Consider the following 25,149-nt stretch of genomic DNA (forward strand, 5'->3'; position numbering starts at 1 on the left):
TGGGTTGTGGGGGCGAAACCCACGCAGACACGGGGAGAATGTGCAAACTCCACATGGACAGTGACCCAGTGCCGGGATCGAACCTGGGACCTCAGCGCCGTGAGGCAGCTGTGCTAACCACTAGGCCACCGTGCTGCCCGGCATCCCCTTCCTAACCAAAACCTAACGTGCAGATACCTGAGCCTATTCCCCTTTCGTAACTGGTACGCCTCCTCGAGCTCTTCACGTGAGAATTATTAATAGTGTTTATTCATAGCATCTGTTCCTGGATCGTGACCTCACTTTCTGACTGGGTGATTCTATGTCCCAGGAACCCTCGCTGCTTTCTCTCAGTTTTTCTAATCTCTCCCTTTTGTCCATTTGCTGCTAATCCGTTATCAGGTCAGCAAACAGCTTTTTCCCTGTTTACATTCTCTGAAATGCTATTAATTTCAAACAACCTTATCAGATGTCCTTCCACATGTTTCGGGAACTCTGTTTTCAGTCCCTCCTTGTGTTTAAAACCTCTCACCCTGGTAACTACTATCCACCAATCACTTCTGGATCCTCTCCATGGACTTGGCACTGGAGACACGTGGGCTGCAACATCCGAGCTCCAGGGCATTGTATTGGGGGAGGGGACCCCAAGGTGTGCAGGGGAATTCCACACCTCCCATTTCACCTTAACCCCCTCCAGCGAGGTTCCGTCCTCCACCATCAGCCTCCCATAGATACCCTCATCCACCCTCGCCGGCTCAAACAAGTAGTTGTCCCCGATCAGTACTGTCCTCAACCCTCTCCCTGCTTTAAAGTGCTGCCGTAATTGCCTCCATATTTTTAGCGTAGCCACCATCACCGGGTTCCCCGAAAACTTCCACGGGGAGAGTGGGAACGGGGTTGTCATCAGCGCCCGCAATCCCACCCTCTCACATGACCTGGCCTCCATCTTAACCCAACTGACTCCTGATCCCCCACCAACCCAACACCATCTTCCCAAGGTTTCATTAATATTTACCCAGAAAAAGTTTGAAACCTCTTCCAACTTCTGGGTAACTATTGCACAAATTAGGAACAGGGATAATAGGACCAAGAAGAGGCCATTCGGCCCATCGAGATTGCGCCGCCATTTAGGTAGATCATGGCTGATTACCACTATGGGGGCACATCAGTTAGCACTGCTGCCTCACAGCGCCAGGGACCCGGGTTCAATTCCAGCCGTGGATGACTGTCTGTGTGGAGTTTGCACCTTCTCCCCGTGTCTGCGTGGGTTTCCTCCGGGTGCTCCGGTTTCATCCCACAGTCCAAAGACGTGCAGGTTAGGTAGAGCTATGGGGGTAGGGTGGGGGAGTCGGCCGAGGTAGGGTGCTCTTTCAGAGGGCTAATAGAACATAGAACATTACAGCGCAGTACAGGCCCTTCGGCCCTCGATATTACGCCGACCTGTGAAACCACTCTAAAGTCCATCTACACTATTCCCTTATCATCCATATGTTTATCCAATGACCATTTAAATGCCCTTTAATGTTGGCGAGTCCACTACTGTTGCAGGCAGGGCATTCCACGCCCTTACTACTCTCTGAGTAAAGAACCTACCTCTGACATCTGTCCTATATCTATCTCCCCTCAATTTAAAGCTATGTCCCCTCGTGCTGGACATCACTATCCGAGGAAAAAGGCTCTCAATGTCCACCCTATCTGATCTTCTGATCATCTTGTATGCCTTAATTAAGTCACCTCTTAACCTTCTGCTCTCTAATGAAACCAGCCTTAAGTCCCTCAGCCTTTCCTCATAAGATCATCCCCCCATACCAGGCAACATCCTGGTAAATCTCCTCTGCACCCTTTCCAATGCTTCCACATCCTTCCTATAATGCGGCGACCAGACTGCATGCAATACTCCAAATGCGGCTGCACTAGAGTTTTGTACAGCTGCAACATGACCTCATGGCTCCGAAACTCAATCCCTCTACCAATAAAAGCCAACGCATCGTACGCCTTCTTTTTTTTTTAATAAACAATTTTATTGAGGTAGTTTTTGGCTTTATAAACAGTTACAGACATCATCAGAAAGAAAGCAAAAAAGGCAAAAATGCGCAAACATCCACGTACTTTCAATACTTCCATCGTAACATATTGCACAAGCCCGCTCCCCTCCCACCGGTACTACCCGCCATATTTTCCCTCCTACTCTACTCTACCCCCCCCCCCCCCCCCCCCCCCCGCTGACGCTCACTCTCCCGCAAAGAAGTCAATAAATGGTTGCCACCTCCGGGTGAACCCCTGCACAGATCCCCTCAAGGCGAACTTAATTTTTTCCATCCCCAGGAAACTCGACATGTCCGCAAGCCACCACTCAGTCTTCGGGGGCTTTGAGTCCCTCCACGCCAATAATATTCATTGCCGGGCTATCAGGGAAGCAAAGGCCAACACATCAGCCTCTTTCTCCCCCTGGACGCCCGGGTCTTCCGAAACCCCAAAAATTGCCACCCCTGGACTCATCACCACCCTTGTTTTTAGCACCTGGGACATGACTCCCGCAAATCCCTCCCAGTACCCCCTCAGCTCAGGGCATGCCCAAAACATGTGAACATGGTTCGCTGGTCCTCCCGCGCACCTAGCGCATTTGTCCTCTATCCCGAAAAATTTGCTCATCCGAGCCACCGTCATATGGGCCCGGTGAACGACCTTAAATTGGATCAGCCCGAGCCTAGCACATGCCGTGGTCGAATTTACCCTACTCAGGGCCTCTGCCCACAGCCCATCCTCCATTTCCCTGCCTAGCTCCTCCTCCCATTTAAGTTTCAGTTCCTCTGTCTGGGACCCTTCCTCCCTCATGAGCACCTTATATATACCCAAGACTCTGCCCTCCCCTTCTTCCCTCCTAGATACTATTCTGTCGAGGATCCCCATTGGCGGGAGGCGTGGGAAAGATGGGACCTGTCTACGAACAAAGTCCCGCAACTGTAGGTATCTAAAATCATTTCCCCTTACCAACCCAAATTTCTCCTCCAAGCTCCTCAAACTCGCGAAGCTCCCTTCCAGGAACATATCACCCACCCTTCCCGCCCCTGCTCGCCGCCATACTCGGAAACCCCCATCCATACTGCCGGGGGCAAACCGATGGTTGTCGCAGATTGGCGCCCAGACAGACGCCCCCATCTCCCCCACATGCCTCCTCCACTGGCCCCATATCCGCAGGGTCGCCACCACTACCGGGCTGGTGGTGTACTTGGCCGGCGGCAGCGGTAGAGGAGCCGTGACCAGGGCTTCCAAGCTGGAGCCCCTGCACGAAGCCGCCTCCACCCGCTCCCAAATAGACCCCGTACCCACCATCCACTTCCTTATCATAGCGATGTTGGCCGCCCAGTAATAATTGATCAGACTCGGCAAAGCCAGCCCTCCCTCGCTGCGGTTCCTCTCCAACATCGCCTTCTTCACCCCCGGGGATTTTCCTGCCCAGACAAAGCTCATGATCAGCCCGTTAACTCTTTTGAAGAAGGACTGTGGGATAAAGATCGGGAGGCACTGAAAAATAAACAAAAATCGAGGGAGGATTGTCATCTTTACAGTCTGCACCCTCCTTGCCAGCGACAGCGGGAGTGATCGTACGCCTTCTTAACAACCTTATCAACTGGGTGGCAACTTTCAGGGATCTATGTACATGGACACTGAGCTCTCTCTGTTCATCCACACTACCAAGAATCTTACCATTAGCCCTGTACTCTGATTTCCTGTTACTTTTTCAAAAATGAATCACCTCACACCTTTCTGCATTAAACTCCATTTGCCACCTCTCAGCCCAGATCTGCAGCTGATCTATGTCCCTCTGTAACCTGCAACATCCTTCCGCACTGTCCACAACTCCACCGACTTTAGTGTCATCTGCAAATTTACTCACCCATCCTTCTACGCCCTCCTCCAGGTCATTTATAAAAATGACAAACAGCAGTGGTCCCAAAACAGATCCTTGTGGTACACCACTAGTAACTGGACTCCAGGCTGAACATTTCCCATCTACCATCACCCTCTATCTTCTTACAGCGAGCCAATTTCTGATCAAAACTGCCAAATCACCCTGAATCCCATGCCTCTGTATTTTCTGCAATAGCCTACCGTGGGGAACCTTATCAAACACTTTACTGAAATCCATATACACCACATCAACTGTTTTACCCTTGTCCACCTGTTTGGTCGCCTTCTCAAAGAACTCAATAAGGTTTGTGAGGCACGATCTACCCTTCACAAAACCGTGTTGACTATCCCTAATTAAATTATTCCTTTCTAGATGATTATAAATCCTATCTCTTATAAACCTTTCCAAGACTTTGCCCACAACAGAAGTAAGGCTCACTGGTCTATAGTTACCGGGGTTGTCTCTACTCCCCTTCTTGAACAAGGGGACAACATTTGCTATGCTCCAGTCTTCTGGCACTATTCCTGTAGACAATGACAGGTGTGGATGGGCCGAATGGATTCCTTCTGCACTGTAGGAATGTTATGGTACCCTAGCATCCCTTAATGCCATTAGTTTGCAGAAATATATCGATTTTCGTCTTCTCAATAAAGGAGCCTCCGGGGATTGGATTGGATTGGATTTATTGTCACGTGTACCGAGGAACAGTGAATATTATTGTTCTGTGTACAGTCCAGATTGATTGTTCCATACATGAAAACCAAAATAGGACGTAAAAAATACACAATGTTAAAACATAGGCACAGGCATCGGGTGAAGCATACAGAGCGTAGCGCTACTCAGTAGAGAAGATACGTGAAGAGATCAGATCAGTCCATAACCTCCAGAGAACATGACCACCTCCCCTCAGAGAACAGCAACCACCCCAGAGAACAGCAAACCCCCCCCGGGGGAACAGCAAACCTCCCCGAGGGAATATCAATCCCCAGAGAACAGCAACCCCCCCCCCAGAGAACAGCAAACCCCCCCCGAGGGAACAGCAAACCTCCCCGAGGGAACATCAATCCCCAGAGAACAGCAAACCCCCCAGAGAACAGCAACCCCCCCTCCCCGGAGAACATCAACTCCCCCAGAGAACAGCAACCCCCCCCCCCCCCCGGAGAACAGCAACCCCCCCCTCCAGAGAACAGCAACCCCCCCACCCCCCCTGGAGAATAGCAACCTCCCCAGAGAACAGCAACCCCCACCCGGAGAACAGCAACGCCCACCCGGAGAACAGCAAAACCCCCTCCAGAGAACAGCAACCCCCCCCCCCCCCCCCGGAGAACAGCAAACCCCCCCCAGAGAACAGCAAACCCCCCCCCCCAGAGAACAGCAACCCCCCCCCCCCGGAGAACAGCAAACCCCCCCCAGAGAACAGCAACCCCCCCCCCCCAGAGAACAGCAACCCCCCCCCCACAGAGAACAGCAACCCCCGGAGAACAGCAACCCCCCCCCCCCCGGAGAACAGCACCCCCCCCCCCAGAGACCAGCAACCCCCCCCCCCCCGGAGAACAGCAACCTCCCCCGTAGAACAGCAACCCCCCCCCCCGGAGAACAGCAACCCCCCCCGGAGAACAGCAACCCCCCCCCCCAGAGACCACAACCCCCCCCCCCCCCGGAGAACAGCAACCCCCCCCAGAGACCAGCAAACCCCCCCCCCCCAGAGAACAGCAACCCCCCACCGTAGAACAGCAACTCCCCCCCCCCCGGAGAACAGCAACCCCCCCCCAGAGGATAGCAACCCCCCCCCCCAGAGAACAGCAACCCCCCCTCCCAGAGAACAGCAACCCCCCCCTCCAGAGGATAGCAACCCCCCCCCCCCCAGAGAACAGCAACTCCCCCCCCCCCCGGAGAACAGCAACCCCCCCCCAGAGGATAGCAACCCCCCCCCCAGAGAACAGCAACCCCCCCCAGAGAACAGCACCCCCCCCCTTCCAGAGGATAGCAACCCCCCCCCCCCAGAGAACAGCAACCCCCCCAGAGAACAGCAACCCCCCCCCCCTCCAGAGATACAACCCCCCCCCCCCCCCCGAGACCATCAAACCCCCCCCCAGAGAACAGCAACCCCCCCCGGAGAACAGCAACTCCCCCCCCCCGGAGAACAGCAACCCCCCCCCAGAGGATAGCAACCCCCCCCCAGAGAACAGCAACCCCCCTCCCAGAGAACAGCAACCCCCCCTCCAGAGGATAGCAACCCCCCCCCCCAGAGAACAGCAACTCCCCCCCCCCCGGAGAACAGCAACCCCCCCCCCCAGAGGATAGCAACCCCCCCCCCCAGAGAACAGCAACTCCCCCCCCCCCGGAGAACAGCAACCCCCCCCCCCCAGAGGATAGCAACCCCCCCCCCCAGAGAACAGCACTCCCCCCCCCCGAGAACAGCAACCCCCCCCAGAGGATAGCAACCCCCCCCCAGAGAACAGCAACCCCCCCCAGAGAACAGCAACCCCCCCCCTCCAGAGGATAGCAACCCCCCCCCAGAGAACAGCAACCCCCCCAGAGAACAGCAACCCCCCCCCTCCAGAGGATAGCAACCCCCCCCCCAGAGAACAGCAACCCCCCTCCCAGAGAACAGCAACCCCCCCTCCAGAGGATAGCAACCCCCCCCCCCCCCCCAGAGAACAGCAACTCCCCCCCCCGGAGAACAGCAACCCCCCCCCCCCAGAGGATAGCAACCCCCCCCCCCCCCAGAGAACAGCAACTCCCCCCCCGGAGAACAGCAACCCCCCCCCCAGAGGGATAGCAACCCCCCCCCAGAGAACAGCAACCCCCCCAGAGAACAGCAACCCCCCCCCTCCAGAGGATAGCAACCCCCCCCCCCCCGAGACCAGCAAACCCCCCCCAGAGAACAGCAACCCCCCCCGGAGAACAGCAACTCCCCCCCCCCCCGGAGAACAGCAACCCCCCCCCAGAGGATAGCAACCCCCCCCCCAGAGAACAGCAACCCCCCTCCCAGAGAACAGCAACCCCCCCTCCAGAGGATAGCAACCCCCCCCCCCCCCAGAGAACAGCAACTCCCCCCCCCCCGGAGAACAGCAACCCCCCCCCCCAGAGGATAGCAACACCCCCCCCCAGAGAACAGCAACTCCCCCCCCCCGGAGAACAGCAACCCCCCCCCAGAGGATAGCAACCCCCCCCCAGAGAACAGCAACCCCCCCCAGAGAACAGCAACCCCCCCCCTCCAGAGGATAGCAACCCCCCCCCCAGAGAACAGCACCCCCCCAGAGAACAGCAACCCCCCCCTCCAGAGGATAGCAACCCCCCGCCCGGAGAACAGCAACCCCCCCTGGAGAACAACAATCCCCCCCCCCGGAGAACAGCAACACCCCCCCCCCGGAGAACAGCAACCCCCCCCGGAGAACAGCAACCCCCCCCGGAGAACAGCAACCCTCCTCTCCAGAGGATAGCAACCCCCCCCCCCGGAGAACAGCAACCCCCCCCCCCCGGAGAACAGCAACCCCCCCCCCCCCGGAGAACAGCAACCCCCCCCCCCCCCCCAGAGAACAGCAACCCCCCCCCCCGGAGAACAGCAACCCCCCCCCCGGAGAACAGCAACCCCCCCCCCCCGGAGAACAGCAACCACCCCCCCCCCCCGGAGAACAGCAACCCCCCCCCCCCCCGGAGAACAGCAATCCCCCCCCCGGAGAACAGCAACCCCCCCGGAGAACAGCAAACCCCCCCCCCCCCGGAGAACAGCAACCCCCCGGAGAACAGCAACCCCCCCCCCCCCGGAGAACAGCAACCCCCCCCCCCCCCGGAGGACAGCAACCCCCCCCCCCCGGAGAACAGCAACCCCCCCCCCGGAGAACAGTAACCCCCCCGGAGAACAGCAACCCCCCCCACAGAGAACAGCACCCCCCCCCACAGAGAACAGCAACCCCCTTCCAGAGAACAGCAACCCCCCCCAGAGAACAGCAACCCCCCCCCCCAGAGAACAGCAACCCCCCCCCAGAGAACAGCTACCCCCCCCCCCACAGAGAACAGCACCCCCCCCACAGAGAACAGCAACCCCCTTCCAGAGAACAGCAACCCCCCCCCCCCAGAGAACTGCACCCCCCCCCCCCGGGAGAACAGCAACCCCCCCCAGAGAACAGCTACCCCCCCAGAGAACAGCAACCACCCCCCCTCCAGAGGATAGCAACCCCCCGCCCGGAGAACAGCAACCCCCCCTGGAGAACAACAATCCCCCCCCCCGGAGAACAGCAACACCCCCCCCCCCGGAGAACAGCAACCCCCCCCGGAGAACAGCAACCCCCCCCGGAGAACAGCAACCCTCCTCTCCAGAGGATAGCAACCCCCCCCCCCGGAGAACAGCAACCCCCCCACCCCCCCGGAGAACAGCAAACCCACCCCCCGGAGAACAGCAACCCCCCCCACCCCCCGGAGAACAGCAACCCCCCCCCCCGGAGAACAGCAACCCCCCCCCCGGAGAACAGCAACCCCCCCCCCCCGGAGAACAGCAAACCACCCCCCCCCGGAGAACAGCAACCCCCCCCCCCCCGGAGAACAGCAATCCCCCCCCCCGGAGAACAGCAACCCCCCCGTAGAACAGCACCCCCCCCCCCCCGGAGAACAGCAACCCCCCGGAGAACAGCAACCCCCCCCCCCCCCGGAGAACAGCAACCCCCCCCCCCCCGGAGGACAGCAACCCCCCCCCCCCCCAGAGAACTGCACCCCCCCCCCCCCCGGGAGAACAGCAACCCCCCCCAGAGAACAGCTACCCCCCCTCCCCCCTCCCCCCCCCCCCCCCCCCAGAGAACATCAACCCCCCCCCAGAGAACAGCAACTCCTCGACAAACCATCCTGGGGATTAGTCTGTGTGTGTAATAATTTTCAAATTTATTTCTCATTTTTCCAATTAAGGGGTAATTTAGCGTGTTCAATCCACCTACCCTGCACATCTTTGGGGTGTGGCAGACCCACACAGACACGGGGAGAACGTGCAAACTCCACACGGACAGTGACCCAGGGCTGGGATTGAACCTGGGACCTCGGCGCCGTGAGGCAACAGTGCTAACCCACTGGGCCACCGTGCTGCCCTTAAGAGTTCTTTAAAAAAAAAAAAATTTAGAATACCCAATTCATTTTTTCCAATTAAGGGGCAATTTAGCTTGGCCAATCCACCTACTCTGCACATAGAACATAGAACATAAAATGTAGAAGCAGGCCATTTGGCCCATCGAGTTTGCACCGACCCACTTAAGCCCTCACTTCCACCCTATCCCCGCAACCCAATAACCCCTCCTAACCTTTTTGGACACTAAGGGGCTATTCATTATGGCCAATCCATCTAACCTGCACGTCTTTGTACTGTGGGAGGAAACCGGAGCACCCGGTGGAAACCCACGCATACTTTCATAGATTCCATAGAATTTACAGTGCAGAAGGAGGCCATTCGGCCCATCGAGTCTGCACCGGCTCTTGGAAAGAGCACCCTACCCAAGCCCATACCTCCACCCTATCCACATAACCCAGTAACCCCACCTAACACGAAGGGCAATTTGGACCCTAAGGGCAATTTAGCATGACCAATCCCTTGAGGGGAGGTATAAAGAGCAGCTGCCCTGTAGGCGGTTCTCAGTAGCAGAGCAGTCGCAGGCAGGCATGACTAACCTGTACATCCTTGCACTGTGGGAGGAAACCGGAACACCCGGAGGAAACCCACGCACACACGGGGAGAATGTGCAGACTCCGCACAGACAGTGACCCAAGCCGGGAATCGAACATGGGACCCTGGAGCTGTGAAGCATTTGTGCTAACCACTATGCTGCCGTACTGCCCATGGGGAGAACGTGCAGACTCCGCAGACAGTGACCCAGCGGAGAATCGAACCTGGGACCCTGGTGCTGTGAAGCCACAGCGCTTTCCACTTGTGCTCCCCTGCAGACATCTGTGGTGAACGCATTGCAATAACCATTCACCATATATGTAACTGTACCACGCTGTTGTCCATGAGGGCTCCACCTATGGATCATTGTAAGGTATTACCTGTGATGTATCATGTTGGTGCCTTTGTGGGCTCCGTCCCTGACTCCGCCCCTTGAGGGGAGGTATAAAGAGCAGCTGCCCTGTAGGCGGCTCTCAGTAGCAGAGCAGTCGCAGGCAGGCACTGTTCTAGTCAATTAATACCACAGTTTACTTCAACTCTCTGTCTCGCGTGAATTGATGGCCGCATCAACATCTTTGGGTTGTGGGGGTGAAATCCACGCAAACATGGGGAGAATGCGCAAACTCCACACGGACAGTGACCCAGAGCTGGGATCGAGCCTGGGACCTCGGCGCCATGAGGCAGCAGAGCCAACCCTCTGCGTCACTGTGCTGTTCTTATTAGTTATTTTTATAGCTTTTTACTTTTACTAATGTCCATTTACTTTAAAATGTGTATCTGAAATGCTGAGTTTCTCTTATCCTCCTTTGTAGAATTTTACCATTCAATGGAAACTCTTATTAGATTGAATCTGATTGTCGTTCTGAAGTTTTTTTGCGCAGGACATTTTTCTCCCCCCTGCTGTTGCAATGATTCTCATATTTTCTCTCTTCTAGGTCTTCATTTTGCTGTTTTCTTTACTGAGGAAGACGGCCTGGGATTATGGGCGTCTCGCCCTGCTCTCTAACCCCTCCAGGTGATCATGTTCTCTCCCACCATTAGGGACAAGGAGGGACAGTTTTAAAAAATTTACCTGGCGTGTTGGGGGGGACACTGCCGCCCTCTGCTGGCCCATTCAGTAAATACGCTGCGCTCTGTCCCGGGACCAGTGTCCGTTCTTGGCCGTGTTGGGTTGATCTGGTTGGTGGGAGGGACTTGGCTTCAGTGTCGATGGGGGAAACACCAGCTGAGATTTTGTCTCGGATTCTGTCCGGTGTCTCCCAGTGTGTGTGTGTGTTTACGTGTCTGCGTGTGTACGTTTAGAACCCATAGAGACATTATGGCACAGAAAGAGGCCATACAGGCCATCCTGAAAGGAGAAAAAAGAAACTAGCCGTCCATTTTAATGCCCGTTTCCAGCACCCCAGTCGGCAGCCTGGCAGGCTACAGCACTTCAGATGCAGATCCTGGTACCTTTTTAAATGAATTGAGCGTTTCCCTCTCACCAACAAATTCAGGCGATGAAACTCAGACACTCACCACCCTCTGGGTAAAAAAGATTTTCCTCAGGTTCTCCCCCCCCCCCCCCCCCCCCCCCCCCCCCAGATTTTCCTCAGGTTCCCCCCCCCCACCCCACCCACCCACTAATCTTTCAACCAGTCACCTGAAATTGATGCCCCCAGTTATTGACCCCTCAGCTGGGGTGGAATAGTATTTCCTGTTGGCAACAAAAACAGAAAATGCATCTGTGGAGAGAGAAGGGAGTTGACGTTTCCAGTCTGGATGGCTTTGTCAAAGCTAGCTTTGTCTCAGATTCCAGCTTTTATATTTCCTGTATCCCTATTTAGGCCCCTCTTAACTTTGTACACCTCAATTATGTCACCTCTTAGTCTCCTCCGTAAAAACAGCCCTCGCCTATCCAATCTCTCCGCATAGTTGCAATTTCCAAGCCTTGACAAAACTCTTGTACATCCCGTATGAAGCCGCCAGATTAATGATGTGATTCTATGGTTCCCATAATGTGGTGACCAGAACTGTACACACAGTTCCAGATGTGGCCTCATCAGCATTTTATACAGTTCCATCCTTACATCCCTGCTTGTGCATCTGTGACTGTGCCTCTGTATGTGTGTGTGTATCTGTGTGTGTGTGTGTGTATCTGCGTTTGTTTATGCATGAACTGTCCTGATGTGACTGTATTTATGTGTGTGTAACTGTCCACTATGCTGATGTGACTGTATTTGTATATGTGTGTGTGACTGTCCTGATGTGACCGTGTTTGTGTGTGACTATTTGTGTGTGTGAGTGTGTAACTGTCCACTGTCCTGATGTGACTGTATTTGTATGTGTGTGACTGTCCTGATGTGACTGTATTTGTGTGTGTGTGACTGTCCTGATGTGGCTGTATTTGTGTTTGTGTGTGTGTGTGACTGTCCTGATGTGATTGTATTTGTGTTTGTGTGTGTGTTTGACTGTCCTCATGTGATTGTATTTGTGTTTGTGTGTGTGTGCGAGATGTCCACTGTCCTGATGTGACTGTATTTGTGCGTGTGTGACTGTCTTGATGTAACTGTATTTGTGTGTGTGTGACTGTCTTGATGTAACTGTATTTGTGTGTGTGTCTGGCTTGATGTGACTGTATTTGTGTGTGTGTCTGTCCTGATGTGACTGTATTTGTGTGTGTGTCCGTCCTGATGTGACTGTATTTGTGTATGGCTGTCCTCATGTGACTGTATTTGTGTGTGTGTGTGTGTGTGACTGTTCTGATGTGACTGTATTTGTGTGTGTGTCTGTCCTGGTATGACTGTAGTTGTGTGTGCGTGCGTCCATCCTGATGTGACTGTATGATTGTGTGTCAGTCTGTCCTGATGTGACTGTATTTGTGTGTGTGACTGTTTTGATGTGACTATTAATGTGTGTATGTGTGTTTGTGACTGTCTTGATGTGACTGTATTTGTATGTGTGTGTGAGACTGTCCTGATGTGATTGTATTTGTGTGTGTGTGTGTGAGACTGTCCTGATGTGACTGTATTTGTGTGTGTGACTGTCTTGATGTGACTGTATTTGTGTGTGTGTGTGTGTGAATGTCTTGATGTGACTGTATTTATATGTGTGACTGTATTTGTGTGTGTGTGTGACTGTCCTGTTGTGACTGTATTTGTGTGTGTGTGACTGTCTTGATGTGACGATAGTTGTGTGTGTGTGATTGTCTTGATGTGACTATATTTGTGTGTGTGTGATTGTCTTGATGTGACTGTATTTGTGTGTGTGTGAATGTCTTGATGTGACTATATTTGTGTGTGTGTGATTGTCTTGATGTGACTGTATTTGTGTGTGTGTGATTGTCTTGATGTGACTGTATTTGTGTGTGTGTGATTGTCTTGATGTGGCTGTATTTGTGTGTGACTGTTTTGATGTGACTATTAATGTGTGTATGTGATTGTCTTGATGTGACTGTATTTGTGTGTGTGTGTGATTGTCTTGATGTGACTGTATTTGTGTGTGTGTGATTGTCTTGATGTGACTGTATTTGTGTGTGTGACTGTTTTGATGTGACTATTAATGTGTGTATGTGATTGTCTTGATGTGACTGTATTTGTGTGTGTGTGATTGTCTTGATGTGACTGTATTTGTGTGTGTGTGATTGTATTTGTGTGTGTGTGATTGTCTTGATGTGACTATATTTGTGTGTGTGTGATTGTCTTGATGTGACTATATTTGTGTGTGTGTGATTGTCTTGATGTGACTGTATTTGTGTGTGTGTGATTGTCTTGATGTGACTATATTTGTGTGTGTGTGATTGTCTTGATGTGACTGTATTTGTGTGTGTGTGATTGTCTTGATGTGACTATATTTGTGTGTGTGTGATTGTCTTGATGTGACTATATTTGTGTGTGTGTGACTGTCTTGATGTGACTGTATTTGTGTGTGTGACTGTCTTGATGTGACTATATTTGTGTGTGTGATTGTCTTGATGTGACTGTATTTGTGTGTGTGTGATTGTCTTGATGTGACTGTATTTGTGTGTGTGTGATTGTCTTGATGTGACTGTATGTGTGTGTGTGTGTGAATGTCTTGATGTGACTGTATTTGTGTGTGTGATTGTCTTGATGTGACTGTATTTGTGTGTGTGTGATTGTCTTGATGTGACTGTATGTGTGTGTGTGTGTGAATGTCTTGATGTGACTGTATTTGTGTGTGTGTGAATGTCTTGATGTGACTGTATTTGTGTGTGTGTGACTGTCTTGATGTGACTGTATGTGTGTCTGTGGCAGTCTTTTAAAAAGATTTTTTTTTTAAGAGTGCCAATTCATTTTTTCCAATGAAGGGGCAATTTAGCATGGCTAATTCACCTACCCTGCACATCTTTGTGTTGTGGGGGTGAAACCCACGCAAACACGGGGAGAATGTACAAACTCCACACGGACAGTGACCCAGAGCCGGGATCGAACCTGGGAGCTCGGCACATTGAGGCATCTATGTGACTGTATTTGTGTGTGTGTGACTGTCTTGATGTGACTGTATTTGTGTGTGTGACTGCCCTGATGTGACTGTATTTGTGTGTGTGTGACTGTCTTGATGTGACTGTATTTGTGTGTGTGACTGTCTTGATGTGACTGTATTTGTGTGTGTGTGACTGTCTTGATGTGACTGTATTTGTGTGTGTGACTGCCCTGATGTGACTGTATTTGTGTGTGTGTGACTGTCTTGATGTGACTGTATTTGTGTGTGTGACTGTCTTGATGTGACTGTATTTGTGTGTGTGACTGTCTTGATGTGACTGTATTTGTGTGTGTGACTGCCCTGATGTGACTGCATTTGTATCTGTGTATAGAATACAGAACATACAGTGCAGAAGGAGGCCATTCGGCCCATTGAGGCTGCACCGACAAACTTAAGCCCTCACTTCCAATCTATCCCCGTAACCCAATAACCCCTCCTAACCTTTATGGCCACTGAGGGCAATTGATCATGGCCAATCCACCTAACCTGCACATCTTTGGACTGTGGGAGGAAACCGGAGCACCCGGAGGAAACCCACACAGACACGGGGAGAACGTGCAGACTCCGCACAGACAGTGACCCAGCCGGGAATCGAACCTGGGACCCTGGAACTGTGAAGCCACAGTGCTATCCACTGTGCTACCGTGCTGCCCAATTCGTGTGCGACTGTCCTGATGTGACTGTATTTGTGTGTGTGTGTGTGTGAGTGTCTTGATGTGACTGTATTTGTGTGTGTGACTGTCTTGATGTGACTGTATTTGTGTGTGTGTGTGTGAGTGTCTTGATGTGACTGTATTTGTGTGTGTGTGTGTGAGTGTCTTGATGTGACTGTATTTGTGTGTGTGACTGTCTTGATGTGACTGTATTTGTGTGTGTGACTGTCTTGATGTGACTGTATTTGTGTGTGTGACTGTCTTGATGTGACTGTATTTGTGTGTGTGACTGTCTTGATGTGACTGTATTTGTGTGTGTGACTGTCTTGATGTGACTGTATTTGTGTGTGTGACTGTCTTGATGTGACTGTATTTGTGTGTGTGACTGTCTTGATGTGACTGTATTTGTGTGTGTGTGTGTGTGTGAGTGTCTTGATGTGACTGTATTTGTGTGTGTGACTGTCTTGATGTGACTGTATTTGTGTGTGTGACTGCACTGATGTGACTGTATTTGTGTGTGTGACTGCACTGATGTGACTGTATTTGTGTGTGACTGCACTGATGTGACTGTATTTGTGTGTGTGTGACTGTCTTGATGTGACTGTATTTGTGTGTGTGACTGTCTTGATGTGACTGTATTTGTGTGTGTGACTGTCTTGATGTGACTGTATTTGTGTGTGTGACTGTCTTGATGTGACTGTATTTGTGTGTGTGTGTGTGTGTGTGAGTGTCTTGATGTGACTGTATTTGTGTGTGTGACTGTCTTGATGTGACTGTATTTGTGTGTGTGACTGCACTGATGTGACTGTATTTGTGTGTGTGTGACTGTCTTGATGTGACTGTATTTGTGTGTGTCACTGTCTTGATGTGACTGTATTTGTGTGTGACTGCACTGATGTGACTGTATTTGTGTGTGTGACTGTCTTGATGTGACTGTATTTGTGTGTGTGACTGTCTTGATGTGACTGTATTTGTGTGTGTGTGACTGTCTTGATGTGACTGTATTTGTGTGTGTGACTGTCTTGATGTGACTGTATTTGTGTGTGTGTGACTGTCTTGATGTGACTGTATTTGTGTGTGTGTGATTGTCTTGATGTGACTGTATTTGTGTGTGTGTGTGTTTGTGTGGTTTTGCTTTTAGTTGCGATGTCCTCCACTCCCAGCGCTGTCTCTGCTCATGGCCGCATTTTGGAAGAGGTGTGAGGGCCTGAGAGATTGTTCCCAGCATCCCACCCTCAGCAAACACACTGTCAGTCTGTGCCTTTGAAAGGAGTCAGCGGTTGGTCTACTAAAACAATGTGGGAGTTGGTGGGGTTAAATAATAAAAAAGCTCATCCCGGCACATTACTAAATGGCTGAATTTGAACCATCTTATTTGGCAGTGAACCCATGGACCCACACGGAAGATACCAAAGACTCTCCTCATTCACCTCATCCGGTGTGCAATATATAAAAGATGCTGTAAGTAGCAATGCATTCATTCACGCCCCCACCCCCCCACCACTGACCCTAGTATCCTTCTTTGAAAGATTTCCCCCCTCCCCTCTTTACACCCAGACTGTCTGTGTAACTACTATTATCATATTTGCATTTTCAAGTTTCTGTCTCCCTGTCAACGCTGGCTTATTGGCTTATTGTCGGCGGGCTGTCCGATTGCAGGCCCTTGGATTTGTAACCCCGTAAAACGTGTTCTTGCCCTTTCCCAAAGTGTCAAGGAACCAAAAATAACTGATTTGGGGGTTACCCTTTTCACATCCTCGAGACTCCCCCAAAGCACTTACCAGATGCTGAAGTATTTGTTTTTTAAAATAAATTTAGAGTACCCAATTATAATTTTTTCCAATTAAGGGGCAATTTAGCGTGGCCAATCCAGCTAGCCTGCACATCTTTGGGTTGTGGGGGTGAAACTCACGCAGACACGGGGGGAATGTGCAAACTTCACACGGACAGTGACCCAGGGCCGAGATCGAACTGGGGTCCTCAGCGCCGCAGTCCCAGTGCTAACCACTGTGCCACATGCTGCCCGATATGCTGAATTATTTTTGTAGTGCTGTCACTGTTGTGATGTTGAAAACAAGGCAGCTACTTATGCACAGTAAGATCCCACGAACAGCAATCCTATAATGACCAGATAATCTGTTCTTCCTGATGTTGGTTGAGGGATATATATTAACCAGGACACTCAGGAGAACTTCTCTGCTCATCTTCAAAACAGTGACGTGGAAATTTTTTAATTCAACCTGAGGGAACATATGGGGACAAATATCTGTAGAGGGACGGGTAGTATTGAGGAAGCAGGGGGGCTGCAGAAGGACTTGAACAGGCAAGGAGAGTGGGCAAAGAAGTGGCAGGTGGAATACAATATGGAAAAGTGTGAGGTTATGCACCTTGGAAGGAGGAATGAAGGCAGAGACCATTTTCTGGATGGTGAAATTTTTAGGAAATCAGAAGCACAAAGGGGCTTGGGAGTCCTTGTTCAAGATTCTCTTAAGGTTAACGTGCCGGTTCAGTCGGCAGGAACGGTTGAGGACTCTGGGTCTGTACTCATTGGAGTTGATTTTTAAAAATATAAATTTAGAGTCCCCAATTATTTTTTTCTAATTAAGGGGCAATTTAGTGTGGCCAATCCACCTACCCAGCACATCTTTGGGCTGTGGGAGGGCTGCATGGTGGCGTCGTGGTTAGCATTGAACATAGAACATAGAAAATACAGCACAGAACAGGCCCTTCGGCCCACCATGTTGTGCCAAACTTTTGTCCTAGATTAAGAACAAATTAATCCACACCCCATCATTCTACCGTAATCCATGTACCTATCCAATAGCCACTTGAAGGTCCCGAATGTTTCCGACTCAACTACTTCCACAGGCAGTGCATTCCATGCCCCCACTGCTCTCTGGGTAAAGAACCTACCTCTGAAATCCCCCATATATCTTCCACCATTCCACCTTAAATTTATGTCCCCTTGTAATGGTTTGTAATGCATTGCTGACTCATGGCGCTGAGGTCCCAGGTTCGATTCCAGGCTTGGGTCACTGTCTGTGCGGAGTCTGCACATTCTCCCGTGTCTGCAGGGGTTTCCTCCGGGTGCTCCGGTTTCCTCCCACAGTCCAAAGATGTGCAGGTTAGGTGGATTGGTCATGATAAATTGTCCTGAGCCTCCAAAATAAAAGGTTAGCTGGGATTACTGGGTTATGGGGTTAGGGTGGAGGCGTGAGTTTAAGTAGGGTGCTCTTTGCAAGAGCTGGAGCAGACTTGATGGGCCAAATGGCCTCCTTCTGCACTGTAAATTCTATGTTTGCGTGTGTTTCGCCCCCACAACCCAAAGATGCGCAGGGTAGGTGGATTGGCCTCGATAAATTGGCCCCTTAATTGCAAAAATGAATTGGATACTCTAAATTTCTAAGAAAAAAATCTTTGGGCTGTGGGGACGAAAGACTCACAAACACGGGGAGAATGTGCAAACTCCACACAGACAGTGACCCAGAGCCAGGATCGAACTTGGGACCACTACGCCACCATGCTGCCCATAAGGGGCAATTTTAACATGGTCAATCAATCCACCTACCCTGCACATCTTTGGGTTGTGGGGGTGAAACCCACGCAAACACGGGGAGAATGTGCAAACTCCATACGGACAGTGACCCAGAGCCAGGATCGAACCTGGGACCTCGGTGCTGTGAGACAGCAGAGCTAACCACTGCTCATTGGACTTTATAAGGATAAGGGGGGATCTTATTGAAACTTACAGGATACTGCGAGGCCTGGATAGAGTGGATGTGGAGAGGATGTTTCCACTTGGAGGAAAAACTATAACCAGAGGACACCATCTCAGACTAAATCCTTTAAAACAGAGATGAGGAAGAATTTCTTCAGCCAGAGGGTGGTGAATCTATGGAATGCTTTAGCGCAGAAGGCTGTGGAGGCCAAATGATTGAGTATCTTTCAGACAGAAATCATAGATTCATAGATAGAATAATAGAATTTACAGTGCAGAAGGAGGCCATTCGGCCCATCAAGTCTGCACTGGTCCTTGGAAAGAGCACCCTATCCAAGCCCACACCATCACCCCATCTCCATAACCCAGCAACCCCACCCAACCTTTTTGGACGCTAAGGGCAATTTAGCGTGGCCAATCCACCTACCTGCACATCGTTGGGGTGTGGAGGAAACCCATGCAAACACGGGGAGAACGTGCAGACTCCGCAAGCCGGGAATCGAACCTGGGACCCTGGAGCTGTGAAGCAAAAATGCTAACCACTGTGCTAACGTGCTGCCCATAGATAGAAAGGTTCTTCATTAACAAGGGGATCATGGGTAATGGGGGAGAAGGCAGGTGAATGGGGATGAGAAAAATATCAGCCATGATTGAATGGCGGAGCAGACTCGATGGGCCGAGTGGCCTAATTCTGCTCCTGTGTCTTATGGTTTTATGGGACTTTGTTTTTAACTGCCTCACCTGAAAGGTGTCACTTTCGAGAGTGCAGCACTCCCTCAGTTCTGTGCTGGGCACGTTAGCCTAGATTACCCCCCCCCCCCCCCCCCACTGGAGCTGCCTGACTGAGAGGGGAGAATGCTACCCACTGAGCCAAGGCTGACGGAATCTGGTTAGTCCTAGGCCCACACTGCTGACTGGCTCATTACCGCACACGGAGAGATGGGGTGAAAGTTGCAGCAGAAAGGGCATTTTGCTCAGCTCTCCCGACCCCCTCACCCTCGGTAGGCCGTAGGTGACTGAATCTGGTTGTGATGAACGCTGACTCAATCTGTCTTCATTTGCAGGGCTTTTGCTCGTGGCTGTCAAACATCTTTACTATGAAGTAAGTGCCCCCTGCCTTCCTGTTATTTCTAGAATGAGGCCCATCTCTTTGTTTCCCTGTTGCTACTTTGGGTGTGAAGACCGAATTTGGAATGGGGGGAGGAGCAGGTGTGCTCATTGGTCAAGTAGCAGGTTGACCACCAGACAACACAGATACCCGCCTTACTGGGCGAGGAGTCGTGGCGGGGGTTAGATACATAGATACATAGAATTTACAGTGCAGAAGGAGGCCATTCGGCCCATCGAGTCTGCACCGGCTCCTGGAAAGAGCACCCTACCAAGGTTAACACTTCCACCCTATCCCCATAACCCAGTAACCCCACCCAACACTAAGGGCAATTTTGGATACTAAGGGCAATTTAGCATGGCCAATCCACCTAACTTGCACATCTTTGGACTGTGGGAGGAAACCGGAGCACCCGGAGGAAACCCACGCACACACGGGGAGGATGTGCAGACTCCGCACAGACAGTGACCCAAGCCTGAATCGAACCTGGGACCCTGGAGCTGTGAAGCGATTGTGCTATCCACAATGCTACCGCGTTGCCCAGGTATGAGTGTGGTGATTAGCTGGCTGGGAAACTCCTCTTTCCAGGGTTCGATGCTAGTGGGGTGTTTGGGGGTAAATCCCTAAAACCAGAGTGTGGAAGGTTCAACTGTTCCGATGCCCATGGGAAGTCTAACTATTGATGAAGGGGTTGGGGATCTCAATGTAACATTGAAAAGGAGAGGGAGGGCAGCACGGTGGCGCAGTGGGTTAGCACTGCTGCCTCACGGCGCCGAGGACCCGGGTTCGATCCCGGCTCTGGGTCACTGTCCGTGTGGAGTTTGCACATTCTCCCCGTGTTTGTGTGGGTTTCGCCCCCACAACCCAAAGATGTGCAGGGTAGGTGGATTGAACACGCTAAATTGCCCCTTAATTGGAAAAAAATGAATTGGGTACGCTAAAATGTAATTTTAAAAAAATAAAAGGAGAGGGAAAATGGAGCTCTGCCGCTCTCACCGGATTGGATTGGATTGGATTGGATTTGTTTATTGTCACGTGTACCGAGGTACAGTGAAAAGTATTTTTCTGCGAGCAGCTCAACAGATCATTCAGTACATGGGAAGAAAAGGGAATAAAATAAAATACATAATAGGGCAACACAGGGTATACAATGTAACTACATAAGCACCGGCATCGGATGAAGCATACAGGGTGTAGTGTTAATGAGGTCAGTCCATAAGAGGGTCGTTTAGGAGTCTGGTGACAGTGGGGAAGAAGCTGTTTTTGAGTCTGTTCGTGCGTGTTCTCAGACTTCTGTATCTCCTGCCCGATGGAAGAAGTTGGAAGAGTGAGTAAGCCGGGTGGGAGGGATCTTTGATTATGCTGCCCACTTTCCCCAGGCAGTGGGAGGTGTAGATGGAATCAATGGATGGGAGGCAGGTTCGTGTGATGGACTGGGCGGTGTTCACGACTCTCTGAAGTTCCTTGCGGTCCTGGGCCGAGCAGTTGCCATACCAGGCTGTGATGCAGCCCGATAGGATACTTTCTGTGGTGCATCTGTAAAAGTTGGTAAGGGTTAATGTGGACATGCCGAGGTGCCTGACCCGCGATTGGTGCCCACCGATCGTCGGGCCGCGTCTCTAAAAGACGCACTCTTTTCCCTCCGCCGCCCCGCAAGATCAAGCCGCCATGTATTGCGGGGCGGCAGAGGGGAAGACGGCAACCGCGCATGCGTGGGTGATGTCACTTAGGCGCTGCCGGCTGCGTCATTCTGGCCGCAGCCGCTTTGACGCAAGCGTCAAGGCCCGGCGCGCAAAATTGACGCGCCGCCGCTCCTAGCCCCCCCGGGGGGGGGGGGGGGGGGGGGGGGGGGGAGAATAGGGGGCGAGGAGCGGCCTCCGACGCTGGAGTGAAACATTCCGGGTTTCACTCCAGCGTCGGCTGTTTGTCTCCCTTTGGGAGAATTTCGCCCCTTTGCTTCACTAGCAATAAATAGGGAGCTACCATTGAGCTAAAACTGACACCCCAAGTATCTCGATGACTGAGACATGATAAGGGGTTATGGAAACACAAGTCTTTCTTTCTCCTAGAATGTTCTCTCATACTCTTTTATGTGTTTCCTGCAGGGACGATGAGATACAAGAGCAGTGCGGAGATGATGCCATCCACTATCTGTCTTTCCAACGACACCTCCTCCTCCTCCTGGTCTCAATCAGTGTCATGTCTGTGGCCATCATTTTACCCGTAAACCTGTCTGGTAGTTTGCTGGGTAGGTGAAGTTCAACCGCAAATTCTTTCCCTGATCCCGTCCTTCTAGGATTTGAACAGAAAAGGGGAAATGTCTTCATGCAAATGTGTGTGAATCTTTGGAATGATCCTGCCCAGGAAAGAGAAGGCAATGAGGTGAACTGATTCAAATTTATGAAAGGTTTTGATCGAGTAGATGTAGCGAAGGCGTCCCATGTGGGAGGAGGACCAAAACTGGGGCCACAAATATAAGATAGTTGCTAATAAAGGTCAAAGGGGAATTTAGAGTTCGAACTCCAATGAGCATAGGCCACAACTTGCTCAACTTTTCTTCACAAGAATACCCTTCAGCTCAGGTATTCGTCCAGTAAATCTTCTTTGAACTCCTTCCAATGCAAGTATACCACTCCTCAAGTAAGGAGACCAAAACTGTACACTGTGCTCGAGTTGTGGTCACATCAATGTGTATCTAAACTTCCCTATTTGTATATTCCACAAGAATATACCCCTGATTACGTGCTGTACATGCATGTTACGGTTTTGTGATACATGCACAGGGACATCCGGGTCCACCTCGTCATTTAAATAATATTCGTCTTTACTGTTCTTCATGTCAAAGTGGACAACTCAAATTTTCCCACATTGTATTTTTATCGGCCAAGTATTTGCCCACTTGCTTAACCTTTCTAAATCCCTTTACAGACACTTTGTATCCTCCTCACAACTTGCTTTCCTACCTATAATAAAAACACAAAATGCTGGAAAAGCTCAGCAGGTCTGGCAGCATCTATGGAAAGGGGAATGTTCGAATCCACATGACTCTTCTCCAGAGCTGAGGGAGAAGTGCGATCGTTTTGACTACTATCTTTGTGTCATCAACAAATTTGGCTACAATACGGGTTTTTCCCTTCACGCAGCTTTGACATAGAGTCACCTGGACTCGAAACGTTAGCTCTTTTCTCTCCCGACAGATGCTACCAGATCTGCTGAGATTTTCCAGCATTTTCTCTTTTGGCTTCTGCAGTAATTTTCTTTCTTTCCCTTCATTGATGTAGATAAGAATCTTTATTGTAACAAGTAGGCTTACATTAACGCTGCAATGAAGCCCCTAGTTGCCACATTCTGGTGCCTGTTCGGGTACACAGAGGGAGAATTCAGAATGTCCAATTCACCCAACAGCACGTCTTCCGGGACTTGTGGGAGGAAACCGGAGCGCCCGGAGGAAACCCACGCAGACACGGGGAGAACGTGCAGACTCCACACCGTGACCCAAGCCGGGAATCGAACCTGGGACCCTGGCGCTGTGAAGCAATAGTGCTAACCACTGTGCTCCCATGCCGCCCACAAATTATTTCAAGGGGGCACCTGGATTGTAATTAGCTGAGGCCGTGGTACTGATCCCAATGGCATCCCACCTATTATAGCTTTGAAAATGATCCACTGATCCTAACTCTCTGGTTCCTGTGAGTTAGGCAATCTCTCCCAATGCTAATGGATCACCCCAACACAACCAACCCTCATCTTGTGTAGTAGCCTTTTAGGTGGTATCTCATCAAATGCCTTTTGGAAACCCAAATATGAATACATCTACTTGTTCCCCTTTATGCTCACTAACCTGTCAGCTTTGGGAGTATAAATGCCACTTTGACTCAGTAGGTAGTGTTCTTGCCTCTTGAGTCAGAAGATTATGGGTTGTAACTCCCAGGACCTGAGCTCTTGATCCAGCTGAAGCTCCCCCTGTAGTACTGAAGGAACGCACTCTCAGAGTGCCGTCTTGTCGATGAGACATTAAACCGAGACCCCACCTGAGGTGGTTACAATGGATCCAATTCAATCAAAGTCTGGAGAGTTGCCCTGGTTTTACCAATGATGGCCCCATGCCCCATGAATAAATTAAATCATTGGCTGTAGAGTTTCATAATACAAGTTATTGTTTAAACCTCTCCACCAAGATCTGGTTATTCATTTGCACAGGTTAATGATGGTAATGATTGGTGCTGAATCTAATCACTGCCTCTCGCTGCAATCCATTGTCTGCATTTGAGATGTGATAGAATGCTGTAAAAATACACATAATTTTTGTTTGTTACACCCGCAGATCGAGATCCTGAAAGTTTCGGAAGAACGACAATAGGGAATATAAAGACTGAGTAAGTGTAGAGTTAGGACTGAATGTGGACAATGGTGTTTTGTTGAATGGTATCAGCTCGGCTGACCACTTTTTGTTTCAGTGGGTCATTTGTCATCTGTAAACCCCGGCACTCACTTTTTAAATTTCCTCCCACATTTACATCCACCAACAATAGGCACTGACTGATTGTAGGTTATTCCACTATGAAGGATGTATTCCAGCCAAATCCGTCTGGGAGATCATAGCACGAGTGACCTTAGCTCACTTGGCTGGACGGCTGGTTCATGATGTGGAGCGAGGCCAGCAGAGTGGGTTCAATTCCCGTACCGGCTGAGGTTATTCATGCCTTCTCGAACTTGCCCCTTGCCTGGGGTATGGTGACCCTCATGTTAAATCACCACCAATCACTCTCCCTCTCAAAGGGGAAAGCAGCCTATGGTCATCTGGGATTGTGGTGTCAAGAAGTGCCTCTTAGTGAGCAGCACAGCATGGTTGTGCAGTGGTTAGCACTGGGACTACAGTGCTGAGGACCCCGGGTTCGATCCTGTCTTTGGGTCACTGTCCGTGTGGAGTTTGCACATTCTCCCCGTGTCTGCGTGGGTTTCACCCCCACAACCCCCACAAAGATGTGCAGGGTAGGTGGATTGGCCACGCTTAATTGCCCCTTAACTGGGAAAAAAAAATAATTGGGTGCACTAAATTTATTTAAAAAAAAGAAGTGCCTCTTCACTTTCGGAGTGATCAAGACATGGAACCTACTGCCAGATGAATAATGGAATAATTGGAATTGTTTATCAATTGAATGGAGAATGAGAGAGACATGATGGATGAACCAAGATGGGCTGAATGGCCTTTCACACCCTTGCGTAATGAGTCTGTTTACAATAGGAACAGGAAAACAAATCTCCCTCACCTTCCTGGAACCTGCTGATTATTACACACAGACTAAAAATCAAATCTAGAACCTTCCATGTCTGAAAAATGAGACTGGCAATTCATTTTTTGATATGTGTCCAGAAATGTGGATGACATTGGAAAAGCAATATTTATTAGCTTTCTTTAGTTGCCCTAAATGCATTAAGAGCTAACCGTAGGCTTTGGAGGGACACATAGCTGGACCAAAGAACAAGGAAAAGTACAGCACAGGAACAGGCCCTTCGGCCCTCCAAGCCTGTGCCGACCATGCTGCCCGACTAAACCAAAATCTTCTACACTTCCGGGGTCCGTATCCCTCTATTCCCATCCTATCCATATATTTGTCAAGATGCCCCTTAACGTCACTATCGTCCCTG

The 25,149-nt window shown here is 50.9% G+C and overlaps 1 protein-coding gene across 3 annotated transcripts in view; it reads left to right on the top strand.

Moving 5' to 3' along the window:
* LOC119967009 (CSC1-like protein 1) overlaps nt 1-25,149 on the top strand; it is a 132,180-nt gene that overhangs the window by 37,068 nt on the left and 69,963 nt on the right. For all 3 annotated transcript variants that reach the window (XM_038798999.1, XM_038798998.1, XM_038799000.1), the window contains exons 3-7: nt 10,475-10,554; nt 16,057-16,135; nt 19,457-19,494; nt 21,606-21,748; nt 23,825-23,876. In XM_038798999.1, the coding sequence (XP_038654927.1) occupies nt 10,475-10,554; nt 16,057-16,135; nt 19,457-19,494; nt 21,606-21,748; nt 23,825-23,876 (392 nt within the window). The remainder of the gene's footprint in view (nt 1-10,474; nt 10,555-16,056; nt 16,136-19,456; nt 19,495-21,605; nt 21,749-23,824; nt 23,877-25,149) is intronic.

The sequence above is a fragment of the Scyliorhinus canicula genome, chromosome 6 (assembly GCF_902713615.1).
Source record: "Scyliorhinus canicula chromosome 6, sScyCan1.1, whole genome shotgun sequence".
NCBI classification, from domain to species: domain Eukaryota; kingdom Metazoa; phylum Chordata; class Chondrichthyes; order Carcharhiniformes; family Scyliorhinidae; genus Scyliorhinus; species Scyliorhinus canicula.